At 37.7% G+C, this 27970-nt stretch overlaps 1 protein-coding gene across 4 annotated transcripts in view; it reads left to right on the top strand.

Annotated features, from left to right (window-relative positions):
• Positions 1 to 27970, top strand: part of MAST2 (microtubule associated serine/threonine kinase 2) — a 192540-nt gene that overhangs the window by 116436 nt on the left and 48134 nt on the right. For all 4 annotated transcript variants that reach the window (XM_029229653.1, XM_029229652.1, XM_029229651.1 and 1 more), the window contains exon 5: positions 20655 to 20746. In XM_029229653.1, the coding sequence (XP_029085486.1) occupies positions 20655 to 20746 (92 nt within the window). The remainder of the gene's footprint in view (positions 1 to 20654; positions 20747 to 27970) is intronic.

The following is a 27970-nucleotide window of genomic DNA, read 5'->3' as shown; positions in this document are numbered from 1 at the left end:
GCCACCAGGGAAGCCCTATGAGGAAATGTTGATGTGAACATGTGTGTACATGTCATTGTGTGGACATACGTTTTCATTTCTCTTGGGTAGAGTCCTAGGAATGGAATTGAGTTGTATGATTAGTTTATGCCTAACGTTTTTTTAATATATGTATATATATTTATTAATTTTGGCTGTGTTGGGTCTTCGTTGCTGTGCGCGGGCTTTCTCTAGTTGCAGCAAGCGGGGGCTTCTCTTCGTTGCTGTGTGCGGGCTTCTCATCGTGGTGGCTTCTTTTGTTGCAGAGCACGGGCTCTAAGCATGCGGGCTTAGAGTAGCAGCGGTGCATGGGCTCAGTAGTTGTGGCTCGCGGTCTCTACAGCGCAGGCTCAGTAGTTGTGGCTCAGAGGCTTAGTTGCCCTGCGGCATGTGGGATCTTCCTGGACCAGGGCTCGAACCCATGTCCCCTGCATTGGCAGGCAGATTCTTAACCACTGTGCCACAAGGGAAACCGTAACGTTTTAGAAAGTTGTATCATTTTATATTCCTACCAGCAATGTTTGAGGGACCATTTTTTTACATCTTCAGCAACACTAGATATTCTTTTTGCTTGATTATAGCAAAAATTTCTCTCGTCAATATGTTGTAGTTTCCAGTGTACAAGTCTTACACTTCTTTTGTTAAATTTATTCCTAAGAATTTTATTCTTTCTAATGCTATTGTGAGTGGAAGTGTTTCTTAATTTCATTTTCAGGTTGTTGGTTGCTAGTATATAGAAATACAGTAAGCTTTTGTGTATTTATGTATCCTGTGATCTTGCCAAACTTGTTTATTGGTTTTAGTAGTTTTTTTTTTAATTCCTTGAGATTTTCCACATACAGGATCATTTTATCTGTGAATAATAACAGTTTTACTTCTTCTTTTCCATCCTGGATGATTTTATTTTTTACTTATTGTACTGGCAGGAAACTTCAGTACACTGTTGAATAGAATAAGCAAAAGCAGACATACTTGCCTTTTTCCTTCTCTTAGTAAGAGGAAGAAAGCATTTTGTCTTTCCCCATTAAATATGTTAGTTGTGAGGTTTTCATAGGTGCCCTTTATCAGGTTGAGGATGTTCCCTTAACTTGTCCGAGTTTGTTGAGAGCATTTATTGTGAATGTGTGTTGGACCTTTGTTAAAAAATGTGTTTTCTGCATCTATTGAGATGATCATATAGTTTTTGTCCTTTATTCTATTAATATGGTATAATATATTAATTGATTTTAAACCAACTTTGCAAAGGATAGATCCCATAGTTTAGAATCCTTTTGCTTTTTCTTTCCCTTCCCTTCTATTTTTCTTCTCTTTTAAATTGGTTTTTAAATTTTATTTTCATTTTTAACTGTGACTTAATATAAAGAGCATAAAATTTGTCATTTTAACTGTTTTTAAGTGTATAGTTCTGTGGCATTAAGTACATTCACATTATTGTGCAGTGTCACTCCCATCCATTTCCAGAATGTTTTCATCTTTGCAAACTGAAACGCTGTACCCATTAAACGCTCATTCCCCATTCCTTCCTCTCCCAGCCCCTGGTAACCACCATTCTACTTAACTTTCTTTATGAATTTGACTACTCTAGACATCTCATATAAGTGGAATCATAAAACGTTTGTTCTTTTGTAACTGGCTTATTTCACTTAGCAAAATGTCTTTAAGGTCATTGCTGTTGTAGCATGCGTCAGAATTTCCTTCCCTTTTTAGGCTGAATAATATTCCATTGTGTGTATATACCACAACTTTCTTTATCCATTCATCTATTGAGGACACTTGGGTAGCTTCCACCTTTTGACTATTGTGAATAATGCTACTCTGAACATGGTGTACAGATATCTGTTTGAGTCCTTGCTTTCAGTTCTTTTGGGCATGTGCCCAGAAATGGAGATGCTAGATCATACGGTAATTTTTTGTTTAATTTTTTGAGGAACCACCCTACTATTTTCCACAGCAGCTGCACCATAGTGCATTCCCACCGGCAATGCATAAGTGTTCCAATTTCTGCACATGCTAGCCAGCACTTGTAATTTTCTGTTTTTATAGTTGTTGTTTATAATAGCCATCCTGATGAGTATGAAGTGGTATCTTATTGTGGTTTTGATTCACATTTCCTTAATGATTAGTGACATGGAGCAGGTTTTCATGTGCTTGTTGGCCATTTGTATATCTTCTTTGGAGAAATGCCTATTTGTGTCATTTTAAAATCTGGTGTTGTTTATTGTTTTTGTTGTTGTTTTGTAGGACTTACTTATACATCCTGGATATTAATTTTTAATAGTATCTTTGTATAGATTTTGTGCTAGTTCCTTTTGAATTACTAATTATTTTTGAAAGAGGTATGTTCTTCCTAATCTACATGTTTACAAGAAGTTTGTGTAGAAGAAAGACCAGGACAGTGGATTAGACTGTTAAGTAGTGTCTGTGGTTTACAGTGAAGCTCATTATATTGCATTTTTTTTTCTTTCTAGCTGTAAGTCTGTCTTTAGGCCACTGCACTATGGTCCTAAGTAGGGTCCAGGAAATAAGCTCACACAGCCATCCATTCACTGTGTCTTTGAGTGGGTTCGTTAGTACTGTCTTTTTGATTGTGTTAAAGCTAGAGTTTACCTCATCTAATTGAGGTGTAATTGACATAATATTATATTAGCTTCAGGTGTACAGCGTATGATGCAATATTTGTATGTATTGCGAAATGATCACCCTAGTAAGTCCAGTTAACATCCGTCACCATACACAGTTGTAATTTTTTTTCTTGTGATGAGAACTTTCAAGATCCACTCCCTCTCCTAGCTACTTTCTAATATGTAGTAGTTATTGTTAACTATAGTCATCATGCTGTCCATTAAATCCCCATGACTTACTCATTTTATAACTGGAAATTTGTACCTTTCAACCCCCTTAACCCATTTTGCCCAGCCCTTCACACCCCCTGCCTCAGGCAACCACCGATGATGTGTTCTCTATATTCATAAGCTCAGACATATTTGTTTCTTTGCTTTATATTCCACATAAAAGTGAGATTATATGCTATTTATCTTCTTCTGTGTGACTGTTTCACTTAGCATAATGCCCTCAAGGTCCATCCATGTTTTTACAAATGGCAAGACTTCATTGTTTTTTTAAAAAAATTTTTTTTCAATTAAAAAAAAATTGAAGTAGAGTTGATTTACAATGTTGTGCCAGTCTCTGCTGTACAGCAAAGTGACTCAGTTACACACATAGCGACATGCTTTTTTTAATATTCTTTTCCATTATGGTTTATCCCAGGATTTTGAATATAGTTCCCTGTGCTATACATAAGGACCTTGTTGTTTATCCATTCTAAATGTAATAGTTTGCATCTACCAACCTCAAACTCCCAGTCCATCCCTCTCCCTCCCTCACTCGCCCTTGGCAACCACAAGTCTGTTCACTATGTCTTGAGTCTGTTTCTGTCCTGTAGATAGGTTCATTTGTGCCACATATAAGTGATATCGTATGGTATTTGTCTTCCTTTTTCTGACTTACTTCACTTAGTATGATAATCTCTAATTGCAACCATTGCTGCAAATGGCATTATTTTGTTCTTGTTTATGGCTGAGTAGTATTCCACTGTATATATGTACCACATCTTCTTTATCCATTAATCTGTTGATGGACATTTAGGTTGTTTCCATGTTTTGACTATTATGAATAGTGCTGCTGTGAACATAGGGGTGTATATATCTTTTTGAATTATAGTTTTTAGACTTCATTCTTTTTCATGGCTGAATAATATTCCTGTGTGTATATATGTGTGTGTGTGTGTGTGTTTGTCTTTATCCATTCATCCATTCAGTATCTTATAATTCAGTATCTTACAATTTTTATTTATAAAACATTGAATTAAATTTTCCCATATTCAGCTATTCTTGTTCCATTATTGCCAGTTTTGATTCATTATTTTTTTTTATTTTTTATGTTATTCATTTATACTTCTGATGATCTAAAACATTCTGTATTTGCAAGTCTTTTTCTATTAATTGACTCCTATCCCATGGAAATTCATCTTCCCATTATTGATTTTATTGGCTGACTTTCTTACCATCAGATTTTTTTTAAGTGTTTTGGTTATTATTGTGACTGGTAATTTGTTTTCTGTGTAGTTTTTTTTTTTTTTTGCGGTATGTGGACCTCTCACTGTTGTGGCCTCTCCCGTCGCGGAGCACAGGCTCCGGACGCGCAGGCTCAGCGGCCATGGCTCACAGGCCCAGCCGCTCCGTGGCATGTGGGATCCTCCCGAACCGGGGCACAAACCTGTGTCCCCTGCATCGGCAGGCGAACTCTCAACCACTGTGCCACCAGGGAAGCCCAATATAGATTTTTTTTTTTTAACTTCAAGTGAGTGGTGGCAAAAAATACAGTTGACTATTAGAAGTATTTTGGTTCCATTTGTGCTGAGGTGCCAGAAGTTTTACCCACTATTGCTGCTGTAACATCGCTGCAAATGTCACCCAGCAAAAAAAGTAAATAATGTCTCAGTATTCTTATGAAAATAGACTTGACATTGCCGTCCTTCTGAAAGGGCCTCAGGATCCTTCAGCGGTTTGCAGACCAACTTGATCATGATATTTTTAAAAATTAAACTTGCTAAAATTGTATAGAATTAAAACATGCATGCTTATAAAGGAAATAGACATATAATTTTCTTAGGCTGTTGTTATCCGGTTTTGAATCAAAGTTATACTAATGCCATAGAACAACTTAGGCAGCTTTCCAACTTATTCTGTTTTCTAGCACAACTTTATAATAAGACAAGGATTACTTGTTCCTTGAAAGTTTGCTAGTTATCTCCTGTAGAGAGCCACTTGGCTTGTGGTAGGAGTTGTGTGGAGATGCACAATAAATTCTATGATAGAAGGTTATACAAAATTCAGTGCTGGTGTATGGAAACCAGTCTTTAATTCTGCCCTGGAGAACTCAATGAAGGCTTTAGAGAGAAGGAAGTTTGTGAGTTGAGAAGAGAATAATTAACATAAATTTGTCAGGTAGTCATCTGAGACAAGGATATTTAAGGAGAAGCAATAGCATGTGCAAGGGAGGGGAGACATAATTGGGGTGTAGAGCATATAGAGAGTGGATCTGTGAGGAGGTGATGATGATCAGGACAGATCGGCAAGGGGCTGGCCATATCATGAAGCGCCTTGAATAGCATGCTAATAACTAATTTCGATATTTATTTATTTGACATGTGAGGTGATCATTTACTAGTTTTCTTTAAACTACTGTAGCTTAGAATTGAACCATGGTTGTACCAATTAACATGCAGTATAATTACTACTATTACATTACTGATTGCTACAAATTTCTTTTCCTACTCCAGCCATCCCCCTCCTGTTCACTTTACATATGTGTAAGCCACCCACATTTTAAATTTAATTTTTATTTTGTCGGAGTAATATATGGACATGCTTTCAAAAGTCAGTGACTTCTTTAAGGCTTGTAAAAGAAAACTAGATATTCTCTTACCCCACTCTTACCATCCTTAATTTTTGCTTCTCAAAAGTAAGTACTTTATGGGCTTCCCTGGTGGCGCAGTGGTTGGGAGTCCACCTGCCGATGCAGGGGACGCGGGTTCGTGCCCTGGTCCGGGAAGATCCCACGTGCCGCGAAGCGGCTGACCCGTGAGCCATGGCTGCTGAGCCTGCGCATCCGGAGCCTGTGCTCCGCAACGGGAGAGGCCACAGCAGTGAGAGGCCCGCGTACAGCAAAAAAAAAAAGTAAAGTAAGCACTTTAAATTATTTCATGTTAAAAACAGAAGAAACCAAACAAAAACAATTATTTCATCTGTATCAGTGTCAATTATGACTTCATAACTATTATCCTAGTTCAATCACTGTATGCTGTGATTATGTTTGTTTTCTTTTACAACTTTTTGTTTTCTTGAGGGTTATAATTACCTCACTTTTGCATTGCTTCATATTTTATGTAGAATTCATTTGTTCATCCCCAAATTTTCCATCAGAAGTGTAAAATGCAGTAGGTTACATTAAATGATCTAATGATCCTCCCCGTCACCCCCATCATTATTCCTAGAACCCTCTCATATTCCACTCCAGTCTATCTTGATTATTCTCTAGTCTTCTTGCATAGTTGCCATCATGGTATTACCAGTACCTCTTTCCACTATGGGTTTTAATAATAAGTTCACCAGATCTTCTGCCTTCCCCTTAGTCAAGTCCTTCATTTTGGTGGACCATAGACACACAGATTCTTTTTTTTCTTTTTTAATACTTTTTAGCTGCACCGCACAGCATGTGGGATCTTAGTTCCCAGACCAGAGATGGAACCTGTGCCCCCTGCATTGGAAGCTCAGAGACTTAACCACTGGACCACCAGGGAAGTCCCAACACCCAGATTCTTTTTTTTTTTTTTTTAAGTTTTATTGATCTATACTATTGTTTTCTTTGTTTCCATTTCATTTATTTCTTTGATCTTTATGATTTCTTTCCTTCTACTAACTTTGGGTTTTGTTTGTTCTTCTTCCTCTAGTTCCTTTAGGTGTAAGTTTAGATTGTTTATCTGAGATTTTTCTTGTTTCTTGAGGTAGGATTGTATTGCTATAAACTTCCTCCTTCAAACTGCTTTTGCTGCATCCCATAGGTTTTGGATTGTCGTGTTTTTGTTGTCATTTGTCTCTAAGTATTTTTTGATTTCCTCTTTGAGTTCTTCAGTGATCTCTTGGTTATTTAGTAACGTATTGTTTAACCTCCATGTGTTTGTGTTTTTTACATTCTTTTCCCTGTAATTTATTTCTAATCTCATAGCGTTGTGGTCAGAAAATATATATGATTTCAATTTTCTTAAATTTACCGAGGCTTGATTTGTGACCCAAGATGTCATCTGTCCTGGAGAATGTTCCACGTGCACCTGAGAAGAAAGTGTAATCTGCTGTTTATGGATGGAGTGTCCTATAAATATCAATTAAATATATCTGGTCTATTGTGTCATTTAAAGCTTGTGTTTCCTTATTAATTTTCTGTCTGGATGATCTGTCCATTGGTGTAGGTGAGGTGTTACAGTCCCCCACTATTACTGTGTTACTGTTGATTTCCTCTTTTATAGCTGTTAGCATTTGTCTTATGTATTGAGGTGCTCCTGTGTTGGGTGCATATATACTTATAATTTTTATATCTTCCTCTTGGACTGATCCCTTGATCACTATGTAGTGTCCTTCCTTGTCTCTTATAACATTCTTTATTTTAAAGTCTATTTTATCTGATATGAGTATTGCTACTCCAGCTTTCTTTTGATTTCCATTTGCATGGAATATCTTTTTCCATCCCCTCACTTTCAGTCTGTATTTGTCCCTAGGTCTGAAGTGGATCTCTTGTAGATAGCATATATACGCGTCTTGTTTTTGTATCCATTCAGGCAGTCTGTGTCTTTTGGTTGGAGCATTTAATCCATTCACATTTAAGGTAATTATCGATATGTATGTTCCTATTACTATTTTCTTAATTGTTTTCGGTTTGTTTTTGTAGGTCCTTTTCTTCTCTTGTGTTTCCCACTTAGAGGAGTTCATTTAGCATTTGTTGTAGAGCTGGTTTGGTGGTGCTGAATTCTCTTAGCTTTTGCTTGTCTGTAAAGCTTTTGGTTTCTCCGTGGAATCTGAGTGAGATCCTTACCAGGTAGAGTAATCTTGGTTGTAGTTTCTTCCCTTTCATCACTAAATATATTGTGTCACTCCCTTCTGGGTTGCAGAGTTTCTGCTGAGAAATCAGCTGTTAACCTTATGGGAGTTCCCTTGTATGTTGTCATTTTTCCCTTGTTGCTTTTAATAATTTTTCTTTGTCTTTAGTTTTTGTCAATTTGATTACTGTGTGTCTCGGCGTGTTTCTCCTTGGGTTTATCCTGCCTGGGACTCTCTGTGCTTACTGGACTTGGATGGCTATTTCCTTTCCCGTGTTAGGGAAGTATTCGACTATAATCTCTTCAAATATTTTCTTGGGTCTTTCTCTCTCTTCTCCTTCTGAGACCCTTATAATGTGAATGTTGGTGCATTTAATGTTGTCCCAGAGGTCTCTTAGGCTGTCTTCATTTCATTTCATTCTTTTTTCTTTATTCTGTTCCATGGCAGTAAATTCCACCGTTCTGTCTTCCAGGTCACTTATCCATTCTTCTGCCTCAGTTATTCTGCTATTGATTCCTTCTAGTGTAGTTTTCATTTCAGTTATTGTATTGTTCATCTCTGTTTGTTCTTTAATTTTCTAGGTCCTTGTTAAACATTTCTTGCATCTTCTCGATCTTTGCCTCCATTCTTTTTCCGAGGTCCTGGATCATCTTCACTATCATTATTATGAATTCTTTTTCTGGAAGGTTGCCTATCTCCACTTCATTTAGTTGTTTTTCTGGGGTTTTATCTTGTTCCGTCATCTGGTACATGGTCCTCTGCCTTTTCATTTTGTCCATCTTTCTGTGAATGTGGTTTTCGTTCCACAGCCTGCAGGATTGTAGTTCTTCTTGCTTCTGCTGTCTGCCCTCTGGTCCGGACACCCAGCTTCTTAAAGGGCACCTATGTTCAGTATATATTGCCTGAGCTCTCTTCCCTCACATATCTAAGTTTTTCAGCTGTGGGCCTCTGAAGGCCAAGGATTGATTACATTCATATATTTTAGTCCTTCCAGTGCCTGGCCTAGAACGTTGAAATTAACTATCACTAAAAATGACTGGGATATAGTGTTTGACTACTGAAAGTGGGGGCTTAGTTCTAAAAGTAGCCTCTGTATCCATAGCTGCCTCATAGAAACAGCCATGGATACAGAGGCTATCTTGTATAGATTAGAAGTGTTCTAATCTTCTCTATTATGAAAACTTGGGCACAGGCCAGACAGCTGGGCTATTTATTGAGGAAGGAGGCAGAAAAGAAGGGTTGTTACCAACTCAGGGTTTAACGTGGATATTGGACAAACATATGGAATGCTTACAAGATATTTTGTGTTTCTCTTTAACTACTGTCTCTCAGAGAAACTGGTCTGTAAATGTAACCTGGGAGTGGGCTTATAAATTGGAACTTCCAAAGAAATCCAGAAGCCATGGGAACTTAGTAAAGACAAACCAAATATACCACAACTTCCCAGACACTGTGTAATTAGGGATAGCCTTAGACTACTTCATTTTACCAAGGCCCATATTTGTAGTGGAAGTGTACTCCATTCAAAGGAAAAATCTCTAGTCTCATTGGCCACTTTCCTTTTATCACCAAGAAATGCACTGCTTTAAGAATGCATTACAGGACCATTCTCTCCCATTCATTAGTTATCCAAACAATAATAACTGTGTATCAGCCACTGTCCTGGGCACTGGAAATATAGACACGCTTAGAATACACAAATTCTGAAGCATTGCCCACTCTAGGGCTTTTACATTTCTCTGCCAGGTTTATTCAGTTAGAACTCTGGGAATGTGAACATCAACTACAGTCAGCAATGGCAGAACTATCTAGTTTTCTAGGTGGTGAGCACAACTCTTTTTTCATCTTGAGACTGGGGTTGGGGACATGCTGCTGCTGCCCTGTTAGGGAACCTTCCCACTATGTCACATGATTCCAGGGAAGGAGATTGCACTGGCTTACATTTAGCCAGTTACCCGCTTTCCTCATGTTTTTTACTTTAAAACCTGATTCATTCCAAGCAGTATGGGTCCGTTTAATCCATGGTGGTACCTTGGACATTGGCATTTGAGCTTTAGAAGTAAATTTATTTCTTTTCACTGTAAGTTAGTATTGTTGCAGGACCATGTAGCTGAGACTTTTAGGTCTGGCTCTTATATTCTGCCAGGAGCTGAATCATGCTTCCTTTGCATTGTTGCTGGTCTTTTCTTCTACAGCACAGTGAAAGGATTCAGGATTGGCCAGTGTAGAGATAATCTGTACCTCTTGGTATTTTGTCTGGATCAAGAGAGTTCTTTGCTGTACCTTGTTGATGTTGACAATGGTAGCCAAGATGGTCATGACTAAAGAATTTGGTGAGAGCATAGTCTTTGCTGAGTCTCTGCCATAGCCGGTCTCCTCTCCAGTATTTGTGGCTCTGTCAAAGTTCTTTTCTAATCCCTAAGGTAGTTTTTTTTTTTTCTTCCTTTTTTCCCAGCTTCATTGAGGTATAATTGACATTTAATATTGTGTAAGTTTAAGCTGTACCATGTGATGATTTGATACACATATATATTGTGAAATGTTTACCACAATATGGTTAGTTAACACATCCTTCACCTCACATAATTATCATTTTGTTGCTGTTATTATGGTGAGAAAATTAAAGCTTTACTCTCACAGCAGCTTTCAAGTATATGATACAGTATTGCCAATCATAGCCACCATGCTGTACATTAGATGCCCGCCTAGGGTAGTTCTTAATAACCTTTCTGTCCATCCATTTTCTGTCCCCTGAAGTTAGTCAAATTATGAAAAATGCCCTTGTTTTTCTGGATATGTGCCTTCTGAATCAATCATCTTTAGGATGGAGACCCACATTAAGGAAGTCCTAGGGCAAAGAGAAAGTAAGTTACATTAGGCTTTCAAAAATTATTGGTGCGTTATTGTGACCTAGGGCAAGCTACTTAGCCTCTCTGTGTTTCAGGTCCCTTGTCTGTATAAAGTGGATTATAGTAGTACCTACTTCTTAGGGTGTGAGATACTACATGCAGTGCTTTAAACAGTGCCCAGTTAGCACTTAATAAATGCTAGCTATTATAATTATTGTTTTAACTGCATAGCTAAATTCAGTAGAATGTGAGGAAAATCCCAAGTGACCTAAATCTAAGAGAGAAAACAATGCCTCAACAGTGGGAAGGAGACCCTAAGTTAGGGTAGAATTGAGACCCCCCACACTCAAAGGACTTTACCCTCAGTGTAGGAATGCACTAGGAAAACAGTTTGCCCACTGTCATGGAGAGATGAAAGGAAGTTCTTTAATCTCATGTAGGTTTTAAGTTAAGCTCTTAATAAGAAATAAAAAAAGTCTCCTTGAGAATTTTAAACTATAGACCTTTATTCAAGTGAATTTGAGGCCTGGAGTTTATACCATATGCATGGTCTTAAGAGCTGATTCTGGGCTGTAAATAACTCTGACAAATCTGTCAGACAAATCAAATTCAAAAAATTTTTAAAGACATATCTTCAAATCAGGTAGCACAAGATTCCCTTAAAGCCACACTAAATAAAGGTGAGTTTACAGTACAAAACCATAGACCATACAAGGAAGCAGTCCACCACATGTGAAAATCAAAAGAAAAAAGAAACAGTAAGATTAGACCCCTAAGAACTTTAGAAAGTAGCATTATAAATGAAAACTGTAAAATAAGTATATGTAAAGTGAATAAAAATATAAATGGAGACAAAAATGCGAGAACAAAAGACATTTAATTTTAAAAGATCAGGCATATTTTGAAAAAAATGACAATTAGAATTCAAGGAATTAAATACATTGTAACATTGAATTTGAAAGCTCAGTAGTCAGGTTATATAGTAGAGCTGTGGACAAAGCTAGTAAAATTTTATCTAAAGTGCAGCACAGAGATGGAAAGGTGTAAAATATGAATGAGAACTAAGAAATATGGAGTATACAATAATAAGGTCCAACAGAGTATAGAGAAATGGGGGAAAGGCAGTATTCATAGAAATAATGATTGAGACCTTCCAGAATTGATTAGAAACCAAAATAACATCATGGAGCACAATAGGTAAAAATAAATGTCCATCTAGGTACATTGCAGTAAAATTTCAGAACCAAAAAACAGAGGTCTTCAAAGGAACTAGAGAACCCTCAAGAATCCGCAAAAGCTAAAAGAGCTCTAACGAATGAGTTGAGCAAGGAAGTTTACCTAAGAAAATTGAAAGCATAATGTACACACAAATACACAAATACTGATAGCAACATCATTTAAAATATCTAAAGAGCAGAAACAACCCAAGTTGTCCATCAGTTTATGAATGGATAAATAAATGTTGTATATTCTTCACACAATAGAATATTATTCAGCCATAAAAAGAAATGAAATACTGACAAATACTTCAACGTGGATGAATCTTGAAAACATGCTAAGCGAAAGAAGCCTGACTCAAGGCCACATGATATATGGTTCCATTTATTTGAAATATCCAGAACAGGTGGAATCCGTAGAGACAGAAAGTACTTTGGTGGTTGCCTGGGAAAGGGGGTAGCAAAGATGGGGATGGAGAGTGACTGCTTTATGGGTACAGGGGTTCTTTGGGGGGTAATGAAAATGTTCTGGAATTAGCAGTGGCGGTTGCACAGCCTTGCGAGTGTACTAAAAACCACTAAATTATGCACTTTAAAAGGTTGAATTCTATGGTATTTATGCACTTTAAAAGGTTGAATTCTATGGTATGTGAATATATCTAAAAAATTATGGTTTAAACAAAGCAGCGAGAGAGAAAAGAAAAATTAACTACAAAAGAACAACAATCCTAAGAGCAAGCTTCTCAATAGCAATAACAGGAGCCATAAGACAATGGAATAATATCTTTAAGATATTGAGAAAAAAGTTACTCCCAACAAGAGGTTGTAGAATTCCATACCTGTGTAATTATCGTTGGAAGTCACTGAGAAAAATAAAGCCATTTTCAGACAAACTGTGAAATTGAGAAGGTTTATCAATATCAGATTCTCAGTGAAATAATCACTTAGAAAAGAAGAAAGAAAGACAAAAGTTGTGAGATCCAAGAGAGAATGCTGAGCAAAGAAATTGGAAAGTATGAGTAAATCAAAGCAAGCAATTATTGTATGAAACAATAATAATTACTAATTTGGCATTATAAAAGCAAGATAGACCTGAACCACTGGACCAAATTACATGTAAGTTGGAAGGGGTGGGGAGAATTGGAGTTAAGATCTAATTTTTTAGAAATTTATTTATTTTATTTATTTATTTTTGGCTGCGTTGGATCTTTGTTGCTGTGCGCGGGCTTTCTCTAGTTGCGGCGAGCGGGGACTACTCTTCCTTGCGGTGCGCTGGCTTCTCATTGCGGTGGCTTCTCTTGTTGCAGAGCACAGGCTCTAGGCTCATGGGCTTCAGTTGTTGTAGCACGCAGGCTCAGTAGTTGTGGTACGTGGGCTCTAGAGCGAAGGCTCAGTAGTTGTGGCGCACGGGCTTAGTTGCTCCGCAGTATGTGGGATCTTCCCGGACCAAGGATCGAACCTATTTCCCCTGTATTGGCATGCAGATTCTTAACCACTGAGCCACTAAAGAAGTCCCAAGATCTAATTTTGTTTAGAAGCGAGGGTTGAGATGCTAGCTAACCTTAGACCTAAGACTTAGGCTCTTGTTAAGACAAGAATGCCTATTAAAAGCTTAATAAAAATAACTACGTTTTAAAAAAACCACAACAGTATATAATTTCCAAACCAATGGAGTAGAAGTTAAAAAGTACTTCATTAATCCAAAGAGAGCTGAGTAAGGGGGATTCTCAGGGGCAGGTCACAGTGTTACATAGGGAAATGTGGAAGATGACACTGAAGGAGGTATGGGATACTTGCCATTGTATAGGTGGGGAAGGGCATTCCAAGTGGAGGGAACAGTTAGTGCAGTGGTCCAAGTAGCTTGGTGTTTCTGTGTGAAATTAGCAGCCTTTGCAAGGTTTTGGGCAAATCATCTGATTTATGCCTTAAAAGGATCACTGTGGCTACTTGTGTTGAGAACAGACTGGCAATAGGAGACAGGAGTAAACCAGAGAGACTAGTTAGGAGGCTGTTGAAATAACCCAGGCAAAAGACAAATAATGGATTTATCTCCAAGCAGCACCCTTTATTTACTGAGAGAACATGCATTTTCTCCCACTCTAGCATCTCAGTCTTTACAGGGACATCATCCTGGTTGTTATTCTGAAATAACACCTGGAAGTGCTTGACCTTAAAATGGACCCAAATTCTTGTCTATTGTATTGATCACACTTAATGAAACAAAAGTGGTCTTTTCCTCATTCTGAATTCTGAAAGGAATAGCCAAGTGCAAGTCAATTCATTACCGAGTGCTTGGATTCCTAGGAGCAGCTGGACTTCTGGAATTGACAGATTGGAGATTAGAGACCCTGAGGGGTCTGCAACCACGCATCTTACCCCGTATTCTATATTCCTTCAGACTGGGAAACAGACTTCCTAAATAAATTTACAGCAGCTCCTGCAGGAGCTCAAATTTGAGTACCTGCTAGTTGCTGGGAGAAGGGATTTTTGAAGGCTGGTAACTCTTCAAATATGGCCACAATTCAAGTTTCACAGAGATTACACAGGTGCTTTAGTCCTTGCTCCCACTACCCATGGAGCGGTGACCGTGGTAAAGCAAGTAGGAAGATGAAATGCCAGGCCTTGCTCTGAGTGACCAAGTGACTGGCATGGTGGTGGGCAGCAGTCTAGTTTAACCCAGTCCTTGCAGTGGTTAGCAGAACATCAGCTCCAGGAGCTTCCAGGTTACCTTCCGTCAGCTGAGAGTGAGTGGCTGACACTGTAAACATCTGGTACTTTAATCTTCTGGAATGAAAATATGAAGACCTGCTCTTTATCTTCTAGGATCCTGGGGGCAATGGCCAGTGCTTGTTGAAATGGAAAAATTAGGCAGTTCCTTGTCTTGGATCTCAGCTGAGTCATGGCATCTGTACCAGGGTATCTGACCTTTTTTTCCCCTGGCAGCTGTTGCAGATTTGCCAAGTGAGATTATATGTACCTTCATACAAAGGCATGTGGCCTGGAAATATGATCTTTACTGTTTTGTATTTAAATTTTAGTAAGATCATGACAAATGAAATTAGAATCAATTACCTGTCCCTGCAGTTTTTTTTTTTAAGCACAGTGATTCAATTATACATATACATGTATCCATTCTTTTTCAGATTCTTTTCCCATATAGGTTATTACAGACTATTGATCTTTTTTAAAAAAGTTAATTAATTTATTTATTTTTGGCTGCCTTGGGTCTTCATTGCTGCACGCGGGCTTTCTCTAGTTGCAGTGAGTGGGGGCTACTCTTGGTTGCGGTGCGTGGGCTTCTCATTGCGGTGGCTTCTCTTGTTGCGGAGCATGGGCTCTAGGCGTGAGGGCTTCAGTAGTTGTGGCATGCGGGCTCAGTAGTTGTGGCTTGCGGGCTCTAGAGCACAGGCTCGGTAGTTGTGGCGCACGGGCTTAGTTGCTCAGTGACACGTGGGATCTTCCCGGACCAGGGCTCGAACCCGTGTCCCCTGCACTGGTAGATGGATTCTTAACCACTGCACCACCAGGGAAGTCCTGTCCTGCCGTTTTAAGACATCTTAGTTTTTATACAAAAGAAGTTTAGACATAGTGGTTTGATATACCTTACAGGTGCCACGTGTGCAAGTATCCTCTTTTATTATAATTCTTGTAACAAATTATACTCATGCATTCATCCATTTAACAAATATTTATTGAGTCTGCCATGTGCCAGGCTGAATTCTAGGCACTGAGAAATACAGCAGTAAGCAAAGATTGTGCAAGTCCCTGATCTCATAGAGCTTAAGATTCTAATGGGAGGAGAGACAACAAACAGAATGAATGCAAAATCCATAGTATGTTAGATAACAGTAAGTGCTATTGAGGAAAATATATCAGGAAAGGAGGAAAAGAGCGTTTGAGAGGGCGGGTGTTACCATTTAAAGTAGAATGGTCAAAGGAAAATCCATTCAGGAGATTGTACTTGAGCAAAGACCTGAAAGAGGTGAGGGAGCAAGCCATGAGGGAAACAGGCAAAGGAAGCTTCCTTTGTAAAGGCCCTGAGGCAGTGGCACACTTGGCATATTCTAAGAACAGTGCAGAGGCCCATGTGACTAGAGTAGATTGAGTAGGAGGGAAAGAGGTAATGGAGATCCAGACCGCATAAAGCTTGTTGGCCATCGTAAGAACATTGACTTCTACTCTCAGTGAGACAGGGAGAATTTTAAGCATAAGAGTGACTTTGATATTATTTATATTGAAAAAATTTTATAGCTTTATTGAAGTATGATTGAAATATAATAGACTGTACATGTTTAAAATGTACAATTTGATGGGTCTTGACACATGTGTGCATCTCTGAAACCGTTAGTACAGTCAAGACAATAAACATATCTACAGCTCTCCCAAATTTCCTTATGCCTTGTTATAATACCTCCCCGGCCTCTGGTCAGGAACCACTAATCTTTTGTCTGTCACTCTAGATTAGTGTTTTCTTGAATTTTATATAAATGGAATTGTTCAGTATTTACTCTTTTATGTCTAGCTTCTTGGTTTTAGCATAATTATTTTGAGATTCATTTATTGTGTGAATCAATAGTTCATTCCTTTTTATTGATGAGTAGTAGTCCATTGTATGGATATACTGTGATTTGTTTATCCTTCATCTATTAGTAGACATTTGAGGTGATTTCTAGTTTTTTGGCTGTCACAAGTAATAAACAGCATATAGTTGGGTCCTGCTGTTTTATCCAATCTGACAGTCTTTGTCTTAATTAAATATGTATTTAGAACATTTACATTTTATGTGATTATTAGTGTAATTGGGTTAAAATCTGTTCTCTTGCTGTTTTCTGTGTGGGCCAACTGTACTTGTTCTTACTTCTTTTTCTGCCTTCTTTTAGACTGAGTATTTTTTATGAGACCATTTTATTTCCCTTTTTTTGTTTGTTTTTCTTTTGTAGTAGTTGCATTAGTGTTTATAATATAAAATTTTAACTTTTAGTTTATCTTCAAGTCGTATTATACCGCTTCATACTTAATGTAAGAGCCTCACAATAGTATATGTCCATTCTTCCCTTCCAGCCTTGCTGCCTTGGCTGACCTACATTTTATATCTACATATGTTGTAAACCCCACAGTAAATTATTATATTTCCTTTAAAATTCAAGAAGAGTTTTTTTTTTTTGGCTGTGCCTTGCAACTTGCAGGATCTTAGTTTCCTGACCAGGAATTGAACCCGTGCCCCTTGCAGTGGAAGCGCAGAGTCTTAACCACTGGACCGCCAGGGAAGTCCCAAGAAGAGATTTTAAAAATAAAAACAAGTGATTTATATTTACCCACACATTTATGATTTTTGGTGCTTTTCTTTATGTGGATCCAGATTTCCATCTAGTATCATGTTCCTTCTGCCTGAAGGACTTGCCTGAGCATCTGGATGAATGGTGGTGCCATGTAATGAAATAGATAGGGAGGAGTTAGCAGGTTTTAGAGGGACATTCACTAACTCTGTTGTTAAATTTGAGGTGCCTTTTAGACATCCAGTTAAAGATGTCAAGTAGGTATTTGGATATGAGTCTCACACTCAGAGGTAAGAGCACAGAGTTAGCAATAAAAAGCTGGGTATCATCAACATCATAGATTTAAAGTTATAATACAGGAAAAAATCATTTAGGGAGTGAGTGCAGGGAAGAAGAAAAGATATTCCACATTTGAGCCCCAGAGTACTAAATGGTTTAGAGGTCAGGAAGAGAAGGAACTAGCAAAGGGGAATGAAAAGTGAGCAGCTAGTGAGCTAGGAGGAAGACCAGGAAAGCCTCATGTCCTAGAAGCTAAATAAAGAAGTATCTCAAGAAGAGTTACACAGATGTTAGGTTGAACAAAAGCAGTCAAACACAAAAAAAATACATAGTGTGTAATTCTACTTATAGGAAATCCAGCAAAACAAAATTAATTTATGGTGATAGAAGAAAGTAGTTGGGGGATTGACCGGAAGGGGCACATGGGGACTTTCTGGGGTAATAGAATTAGTCTGACTTTTGTTTTGGATGTGTTATATGAATGTATACAGTTGTTCAAGGTTCATTGAACAGAACACTTAATTGAATAATCGATATAAATTATATCCCAATTTGATTTTTAGAAGAGGGAGTTATAACTGTCGAATGATGTTGAGAGGTTACATAAGACAAGGACTGAGAATTGCCTGTTGTCAGTGGTGACCTTGGTAACAGGCAAGAAAGATGAGGATGATTGTATAGTCTAGAGTGGGTTAAAGAGAGAATAGGAAATGAGGGTATGAAGATGACAAATACAGAATCCCTGCATGGGATTTTTCCCAAACAGGGAAGCAAAGAAACAGGCACGTTGGAAGAGGTCTATGAAAGTTTTTTTCTTATTTTCTTGAGATATGAGAAATGACAGCATATTTTTATGATGATGAGAGTGATCCAGTAGGAAGTAGAAATTCATGGCATAGGAGGACAGTGCAGGTACAGACTTCTTGAATGGGGAGTTGGGGGAGTTGACTTTGGTAGGAACATGGTCTTTCCTTCTGCTGTTACAGATGGGAAAGTACAGTATATGGACAAAGATTTAGGATAATAGATTTTTAATGGCTACTTTTATATTTTTTGGCTGTGTTGGGTCTTCTTTGCTGCGCACAGGCTTTCTCTAGTTGCGGCGAGCGGAGGCTACTCTTCATTGCAGTGTGCGGGCTTCTCATTGCGGTGGCTTCTCTTGTTGTGGAGCACGGGCTCTACGCGCGTGAACTTCAGTAGTTGTGGCTCGTGGGCTCTAGAGCGCAGGCTCAATAGTTGTGACGCACCTGCTTAGTTGCTCCACGGCATGTGGGATCTTCTTGGGCCAGGGATCAAACCTGTGTCCCCTGCGCTGGCAGGCAGATTCTTAACCATTGCGCCACCAGGGAAGTCCCAGGCTAATGGATTTTTGTAGCAGAAATATGTAGTACTTCTTTTTGTGTTGATTGTTTTTACCCCTAGTTGAATAAAAAGCAAAGTCAGCAGATGAGGGTAAGATTTGGGGAAGGAGTGCTAGAGGTTTGGGGAGAATTTCTGAATTAGTTGTCTTGGAGAGAGAGCACATTGCCTAGGTAGATGTAGTATGGACCCACTTGATATTTATCATCATAAACATAAAGAAACACCAGCCAGCATGATTTTGGATTTTTCTTCATTCACCTTTAGCTGCCTGAGTACAGTTGCAAAATAGATGGAAAGTTGGGTTTAAAAGGATTGGAGGGGCTTCCCTGGTGGCGCAGTGGTTGAGAGTCCTCCTGCCGATGCAGGGGACATGGGTTTGTGCCCTGGTCCGGGAGGATCCCACATGCCGCGGAGCGGCTGGGCCCGTGAGCCATGGCTGCTGGGCCTGCGCGTCCGGAGCCTGTGCTCCTCAGCGGGAGAAGCCACAACGGTGAGAGGCCCGTGTACTGCAGAAAAAAAAAGGATTGGGATTTCATCAGGACTGTGGTGTCCTGGGGGATAGCAAAGTTTCAGTTAGAGCTAGAATTTAAACTGAATGTTGAGAAAAGAAGTTAAGGATATAGAGTTTGCTGATGACAGACTGAGTTCAGGGAGACAGAGGGTAAGCTTTTTTTAAAGATCAAGGAGTAGAGACTGTGTCAAATTAGAGATGGAAGTCTTGGGCATTTGATTGTAACGGGGGTAAGGAGGGGGTGTGAGACATGATTAGATTAGTCCTCCTGGTATCTTAGGGAAAGTTGCTTATCATTTCTAATCATAATCTCTTGAGATTGATCACAGTCCTTCCAGCGGTTCCTTATCACATTTCCAGTGGTTCTTTGCAGTAGTCTACCAGCCCTACAAAGTCTGGCTGTGGCCTATACCCATAGTTTCTATAACCTACTTCTTTTCCTGTCATTCTCCCTTCCTGCCACCTACTTGACTTCTTTGCTATTTCTTGAACATTCTCTCTCTCTTTCTTCATAGCACTTTTCACTCCAGTTTGAGGACAGATAATTCCTCTTGTTCCCTACTACTTCCCTAACACCTAGAACGGTGCCTGGTGCATAGTAGGTGTTCAGTAAATATTTGTTTGGATGAATATAAATGACAGGCTTCTTTAATGTCTTTAAAAGATGGGCTGGGGACTTCCCTGTTGGTCCAGTGGCTAAGAATGCACTCCCAATTCAGGGGGCCCAGGTTCAATCCGTGGTCAGGGAACTAGATCCCGCATGCTGCAACTAAGACCTGATGCAGCCAAATAAATAAATAAATAAATAATTTTAAAAAAGAAAGATGGGCTGACTTTCAAATAAATTTATACACACTTTTCAACAACAGGTACAGCATGAAATGGCCTTTCATCATGATTTGGCTTTCTCCAGCCTCAAGAAAAAGCCTCAGCTATTAACATGTAAAGGAAAGCCAACTTTGTAGAAGGAACACAGGCCTGTTCTGAAATTTATAGTGAAATGAGAATATTACTTAATCCATTGATTAAGCAGTTTTTAAAAGATGAGTTTTATAGATTAAGTTAATAGTTTCATTTTTATGGCAAGAACATTAATTTTTATGAGATATGAGAATATTTATGGCTCATGTTTTTTGTTTTCTGAATCAAATTTGCAGTGGTCATTCTTCATTAGATACCATTTAAGACATGGTTGTTACGTTTAAGGAGCTCCTTGGGTATTTGCTTAGGAAGCAAAACTTACACTTTGGAAAAGTGCAGTGGCAATACAAGATAAAAGTCAAGACAGTGACAAAAGTTATTCCAAGATGGAACACAGTGAATTATGAAATCTCACTGTGCAAACAGTAATTGCTGAGCCAGTTCAGTTTAAAGTATTATAGTGCTCAGCTTATGGAATGATATCACTCTTTTTTTCCTCGATAGCCATTCAAGTTCTCTGGGCCCATGATGCAACCCTGTTATAACTGACATTTGTGTTTTCATTGCAGTTGTCGGACAAGCAACCGCAAGAGTTTGATTGTGACCTCTAGCACATCACCTACGCTACCACGGCCACACTCACCACTCCATGGCCACACAGGTGAGTGCTTGAAGATTAAGAAAGGTAGAATAAAAGAGTGGTCACAGATGCCCAATTTCTTTCCTACTTCTCACTTTGTGAGGTTCAACGTACTACGTTGTTGCTTCATGTGGCTGACTGAAGCATACAGAGCTCATGGGCATGCTTTCCATGGGAGAATGTGTTCAGTCTGTTTTTGACTCTTAGTTATTTCTTGCCTTGACCTGTCAACTGTCCTTTTGGTCTTGTACATATCCTGGGTCTACCACCTCTGTTCTGGTGTGTTGAGAGTGTATTATGGCTCCAGTCATCTGGGGCCATGTGATGAGGGCTCCATTAACATTTTGTCCTATCATGCCCAAGAATTAGGGCTCACAGAGACGGTTTTCTGCCTTATGGGACTCCTGACAACTTTCCCTCTGTTACAACAGGCGTCAGCAAAAGTGAGAGGACTGTTGGTTTCATGTTGACATTTGCTTCAATTCCAATATGTGAAATCAGTGATCTCATGCATTCAGACTTTGCTCCATCTGAATTATGGGCTCTTCCAGGCAGTGTAAGGACTGATTTACTTGCCTCTGACTAAGGAATATATAAAAATTATGAGGCAGAAGACCTCATTTGGGTTAGTCATGTATTTTGGTCTAGACGTGTATTCTTAAATCCCAGGGGAGCCAGACCAGGGAATTCAGCTTTGTTGAAGGAGTTGTTGCTCTGCAACACTGTTCACTGCTATTCTGTTTACAGTGGAAGTTCCAAACCTGGAGGTAATGGAAATAGAGCAGGCTTGGACCCATAGGAAGCCATTGCTGCCCTTGGCTTTTAAAGCAAAGCTCTCGTTGTGCTTAGGTGCTTTCCCTCAGAATTGACTGGGTTAGGTGTTAGGTCAGATACAAATGAATTCTAGTCATGAATTTTGTAAAAACTCAGCATATATCTGACTTGGCCTTTTTATCATATAGAAATTAATTTAGCATGTCTAGACCTTGAACATAGTTTCTCAACTGTAATGTGAGTGCTAGGTAGTAATTACTACTTGCAGCTTCTCTCTGAGATGCTATTTAGATTCCTGACAGAGTTTAGGACTAAAGCTTCCCTACTCAAGGGGCTTTGATTGAGAAAATCATCTGGCTTTTTCAGCCTGCCTGGGTCTGTGGACTCTAGCCTTGTGTTAATACGTATAACATGCTTAGTACTCCATAAATGTTAGCTATCATCATCATCATCATCTCTCCTTAAATTAATGCAGAAAATCTAGTCAGTCCTCAGATACAGGGAGGAAGAACTGATTTAAAAGCCCAGTTCATGGCTGTAGACTCTCTACTTAACCAGATGTTGAGAAAGGCAGCGTTAATTGTTCCATACAGATCAAACTTCATATCAGATTAATTCTAAAATCTTATACATCCTGATATTTGGCACCACAGGGTATTCTAAGACTCTTTATTTTCACTTTAAAGTCTGGAATATGTTGAATAATATGGGGCCTGTTGATTTGAAAGTAGGTTCATTTATTCCATACAGTTCAGTTCAATATTAAATGTTTACTATATATAATTAGATTATAACTACAGTAAGGTCAATTCAGTAGGCACTTACTTAGCCATTCTGGAAATGGAACCTTCCTAGTTTATTGTTTTTTTCTTTTAATTAATAAACTGTTTTTTAGAGCAGTTTTAGATTCACGGCAAAATTGAGAAGAGAGTACAGAGTTCCCATATACCTGTCCCCACACATGTACAACCTCCCCACTATCAGTATCCAGCACCAGAGTGGCACATTTGTTACAACTGATGAACCTACATTGACACATCATTATTACCCAGAACCCGTAGTTTACATTAGGATTCACTCTTGGTGTACATTATATGGGTTTTGACAAATGTATAATGACATGTATGTATCATTGTAGTATCATACAGAGTAGTTTTACTGCCCTAAAAATCCCCTATGTCCTGTCTGTTCATCAGTCCCTCCCCCAACACCTGACATCCACTAGTCTTTTCACTGTCTCCGTAGTTTTGCCTTTTCCAAAATGTCATATAGTTAGAATCATACAGTATGTAGCCTTTTCAGATTGGCTTCTTTCACTTAATAATATATATATAACTTTCCTTCATGTCTTATCATGGCTTGATAGTTCATTTCTTTTTAGTGCTGAATAATATTCCATTGTCTGGATATACCAGTTTACTTACTCACTGACCTACTGAAGCACATCTTGGTGACTTCCAAGTTTTGGCAGTTATGAATAAAGATACTATAAACATCTGTGTGCAAGTTTTTATGTGGACATAAATTTTCAATTCATTTGATTAAATACCAAGGAGGGTGATTACTGGATTGTATGGTTAAGGGTAGTTTTATAAGAAACTGTCAAATTGTCTTCCAAAACGGCTGAACTATTTTGGCATTCCCACCAGCAACAAATGAGAGTTTCTCTTGCTCCACATACTTTCCAACTTTGGTGTTGTCAGTGTTTTATAATTTGGCCATTCTAACAGTTTTGCAGTGGTATCTTATTGTTTCCATTTGCATATCCCTAGTGACATATGGTATTGAACATCTTTCTATATGCTTACTTCCCATCTGTATATCTTCGTTGATGAAGTGTCCAGATCTTTTGCTTGTTTTTTAATCAGGTTGTTTGTTTTCTTATTGTTGAGTTTTAAGTGGTTTTTTGTGTATTTTTGGATAACAGTCCTTTATCAGATGTCTCTTGCAAGTATTTCCCCTAGCCTGTGGCTTGTTTTCTCATTCTCTTTTGCAGAGCAGAAGTTTTTCATTTTAATGTAGACCAACTTATCAATTATTTCTTTCATGGATTGTGCATCTGGTATTGCATCTGAAATGTCACTGTCCTGCCGAAGGTCATCAAGGCTTAGTCCTATGTTATATTCTAGGAGTTTTATAGTTTTGTGTTTCATGATTAGGTCTGTGGTCCATTTTGAGATAATTTTTATGAAGGTCTGTGTCTATTCTTTTTTTTCATGTGGCTATACAGTCGTTGTAGCACTATTGGAAGGATTGTCTTTTTTCTATTGTATTACTTTTGCTTCTTTGTCAAACATCAGTTAAGTATATTTAACTGATGTGGGTCTGTTTCTGGCTCTCTATTCTGTTTCTGTTCTGTTCCATTAATCTATTTGTTCTTTCTCTAATACCACACAGTTTTGATTACTGTAGCTTTATAGTAAGTCTTGAGTTGGGTAATAACAGTCTTACAACTCTGTTTTCTTCTTCAGTATTGAGTTGGCTATTCTGGATCTTTTGCCTCTGCATATGAACTTTAGAATCAGTTTGTCCATCCACAGAATAATTTGTTGAGATTTTGATTTGGGATTGCATCGAATCTATAGATCGAGTGGGAAGAACTGATATCTTGACAGTATTGAGTCTTCCTATCCATGAACGTGGAATCTCTCTCCATTTATGTAGTTCTTCTTTGATATCTTTCATCAGAGTTTTGAAGTTTTCCTCATGTAGATCTTGTACATATATAATTTGTTAGATTTATACCTAAGTATTTCATTTGGGGGATGCTAATGTGATTGGTAATGTTTTTAGTTTCAAATTCCACTTGTTCATTGATGGTATAAAGTGTTGACTTCTGTACATTAACCTTGAATCCTACAACTTTGATATAATCACTTAAGAGTTTCAGAGGATTTTCGTTGATTTTTTTTTTTTTTCAGATTTTCTACATAGGCCATCATGTCATCTGCAAACAAAGACAGTTTATACCTCCTTCCTTCCCAATCTGTATACCTTTTAATTTCTTTTCTTATCTTGTTGCATTAGCTGGAACTTCCAGTATGATGTTGGAAAACAATGGTAATGGAAAACATTCCATTTTCCTGATTTTGGCAGGAAAGCTTAAAGTTTCTCACCATTAAATATGATATTAGCTGTAGTTTTTTTGTAGATGTTCTTTATCAAATTGAGGAACTTCCCTTCTGTTCCTAATTTATTGAAAGTTTTTTTTTTCTTTAATGTGTTTTGGATTTTGTCAAATGCTTTTTCTGCATCTGTTGATATGATCATTTGATTTTGCTTCTTTAGCTGTTGATATGATAGATTACATTAATTGATTTTCAAATGTTGAACCAGCCTTGCATACCTGGGATTAAATCCTACTTAGTTATGGTGTATAATTCCTTTTATGCATTGTTGGATTGGATTTGCTAATATTTTGTTAAGGATTTTGTATCCATGTTCATGAGAGATACTGGTCTGTAGTTTTCTTTTCTTATAATGTCTTTGCCTGGTTTTGGTGTTAGGATAATGGCCTCATAGAATAAGTTAGGAAGTGTTCCCTCCACTTCTGTCTTCTGGAAGAGATTCTGGATAGTTGGTATAATTTCTTTTTGAATGTTTGGTAGAATTCACAAGAGAACCTATCTGGACCTGGTGCTTTCTGTTTTGGAAGATTACTCATTATTGATTAAATTTATTTAATAGATATAAGCCTATTCAGATTGTCTGTTTCTTCTTATGTGAGATTTGGCAGATTTTGTCTTAAAATAAATTGATGTATTTAACCTGGGTATCAAATTTGTGGGCATAGAGTTGTTCATAATATTCCTTTATTATCCTTTTAATGCCCATGGAATCTGTAGTGATACAGCATCTGTTCTGATGCTAGTGACGTGTGTCTTCTCTCTTTTTTTTCCCTTAGTTAGCCTGGCTAGAGGCATGTCCATTTTGTTGATCTTTTCAAAGAACCAGCTTTTGGTTTTGTTGATTTTCACTATTGATTTCCTGTTTTCAATTTTATTGATTTCTGCTCTACTATTGGTTATTTCTTTTCATCTGCTTATGTTAGATTTAATTTGCTCTTTTTCTGGTTTCTTAAGGTGAAGGCTTAGATGATTAATCTTAGATCTTCCTTAATTAATTAATATTCAATTTTTAAAGGTTACACTCCATTTACAGTTACTATAAAATATTGTCTATATTCCCATGTTGTACAATACATCCTTGTAGCTTTTTTTTTTTTTTTTTTTTTTTTTGGCTATGCAGGATCTTAGTTCCCCAACCAGGGATCGAACCTGTGCTCCCTGCAGCGGAAGCACAGAGTCTTAACCACTGGACTGCCAAGGAAGTCCCCCTTGTAGCATGTCTTACACCCAATAGTTTATATCTCCCTCTCCCACCCCTATATTGCCCATTCCACAAATTTTGATAAGTTGCCTTTTCATTTTCATTTAGTTAAAAATATTTTAAAATTTCTGTTGAGATTTCTTCTTAGACCCATATGTTATTTTTCTTTTGACCCATATGTTATTTTGAACTGTGTTGTTTAATCTCCGAGTATTTTGGGGTTTTCCCAGTTGTCTTTCTGTTACTGATTACTAGTTCAATTCCATTGTGATCTGAAAGCAGGCGTATGAATTCTTTTCTCTTAAATGTGTTAAGGTGTGTCTTATGGCCCAGAATGTGGTCTGTATTGTTGAAAGTTCCATGTGAGATTGAGAAGAATGTGTATTCCACTGTTATTGGATGAAGTAGTCTATAGATGTCAATTATATTTAGTTGATTGATGATGCCATAGACTTCAACTCTCTCCTTACTGATTTTCTACCTGCTGTATTTTTCAGTTTTGGATAGAGGAATGTTGAAGTCTCCAACTGTAGTTGTGGGTTCATCTATTTCTCCTTGCAGCTCTAACAGTTTTTTGCCTAATGTATTTTGAAGCTCTGTTGTTAGGCGCATACACATTAAGGATTACTATGATGTCTTGGAATACTGACCTCTCTATCATTATATGATGCCCCTCTTTATCTCAGTAACTTTTATTCCTCTGAAGTCTGCTGTCTGAAATTAATGTACCTACTTCCACATTCTTTTGATTAGTGTTAGGATGATATCTCTTTTTCTATCCATGTGCTTTTAATTTACATGTGTCTTTATATTTTAAATGACTTCCTTGTAAACTACACTTAGTTGGGTCTTGTTTTTGCTTTTGTTTTAAATCTATGTGACAATCTCTATCTTTTAATTTAGACCATAGATATTTAAGGTGATTATTGATATAGTTAGATTAGTATCTACCATATTTGCTACTGTTTTCCATTGGTTGCCTGTGGTCTTTGTTCCTATTGTTCCTATTTTTGTCTTCTACTCTTTTGTGGTCTTAATGGAGCATTTTAGATGATTCCATACTCTCTCCTTGTTAGCATATCAGCTGTATTTTCCTTACCTTTGTGTGTTTGTTTTAGAGTTTGCAATATACATTTACAACTGATCCAAATCCACTTTAAAAAACATTATACTGCTTCACAGGTGGTATAAATTCCTTATAATAACAAAATAATCCTAATTCCTCCCCCCAATCCTTTGTATCACTGAAGGCATTCTTTTCACTTATCCATAAGCATATAAATACATAAGAATACATAATTGAATACATTTTTGCTATTATTATTTTGAACAAACTGTTATCTGTTAAATCAATGAAGAATATAAAAGATCAAATTTTTAATTTTACCTTCACTTACTCCTTCTCTAATGCTATTCCTTTATATAGATCCAAGTTTCTGACCTATATCATTTTACTTCTCTTAGAACTTTTTTTTGGCCATGCCCTGCAGCTTTCAGGATCTTAGTTCCCTGACCAGGGATTGAATCCAGGCCTCAGCAGTGAAAGTGCCAAGTCCTAACCACTGGACCCTCAGGGAATTCCCTTAGAACTTTCAACATTCCTTGTAAGGCAGGTCTACTGGCAACAAATTCCCTCAATTTTTGATTGTCTGAAAAAGTCTTAGTTTCTCCTTCACTTTTGAAGGATAGTACTGCAGGGCACAGAATTTTAGGTTGGTAGAGTTTTTTTTCCTATCAACTCTCTTGTTTGCATGATGTCTGAGAAGAAGGATATAATTCTAATCTTTTGCTCCTCTATAGGTAAGATGTTTTTACCCTCTGGTTTCTTTCAAGATTTTTTCATTATCTTTGATTTTTCTGAAGTTTGAATATGATGTGCCTAGGTGTAGTTTTTTTGGCATTTAATCCTGCTTTGTGTTCTCTGAGTTTCCTGGATCTGTGGTTTGGTGTCTGACATTAATCTGGGGAAATTCTCAGTCATTATTGTTTCAAATATTTCTTCTGTTTCCTCTCTGGTATTTCCATTACACAAGTCTTAGACCTTTTGTAGTTGTCCCACAGTTCTTGGATATTCTGTTCTATTAATTTCAGTCTTTTTTTTTTTTCTCTTTGCTTTTTAGTATTGGAAGTTTCTAGTATCAT

This window comes from Monodon monoceros, unplaced genomic scaffold (assembly GCF_005190385.1).
Source record: "Monodon monoceros isolate NGI ecotype Baffin Bay Population unplaced genomic scaffold, NGI_Narwhal_1 Super_Scaffold_18, whole genome shotgun sequence".
Lineage (NCBI taxonomy): Eukaryota > Metazoa > Chordata > Mammalia > Artiodactyla > Monodontidae > Monodon > Monodon monoceros.
This window is presented reverse-complemented; position numbering and strand designations above follow the sequence as displayed.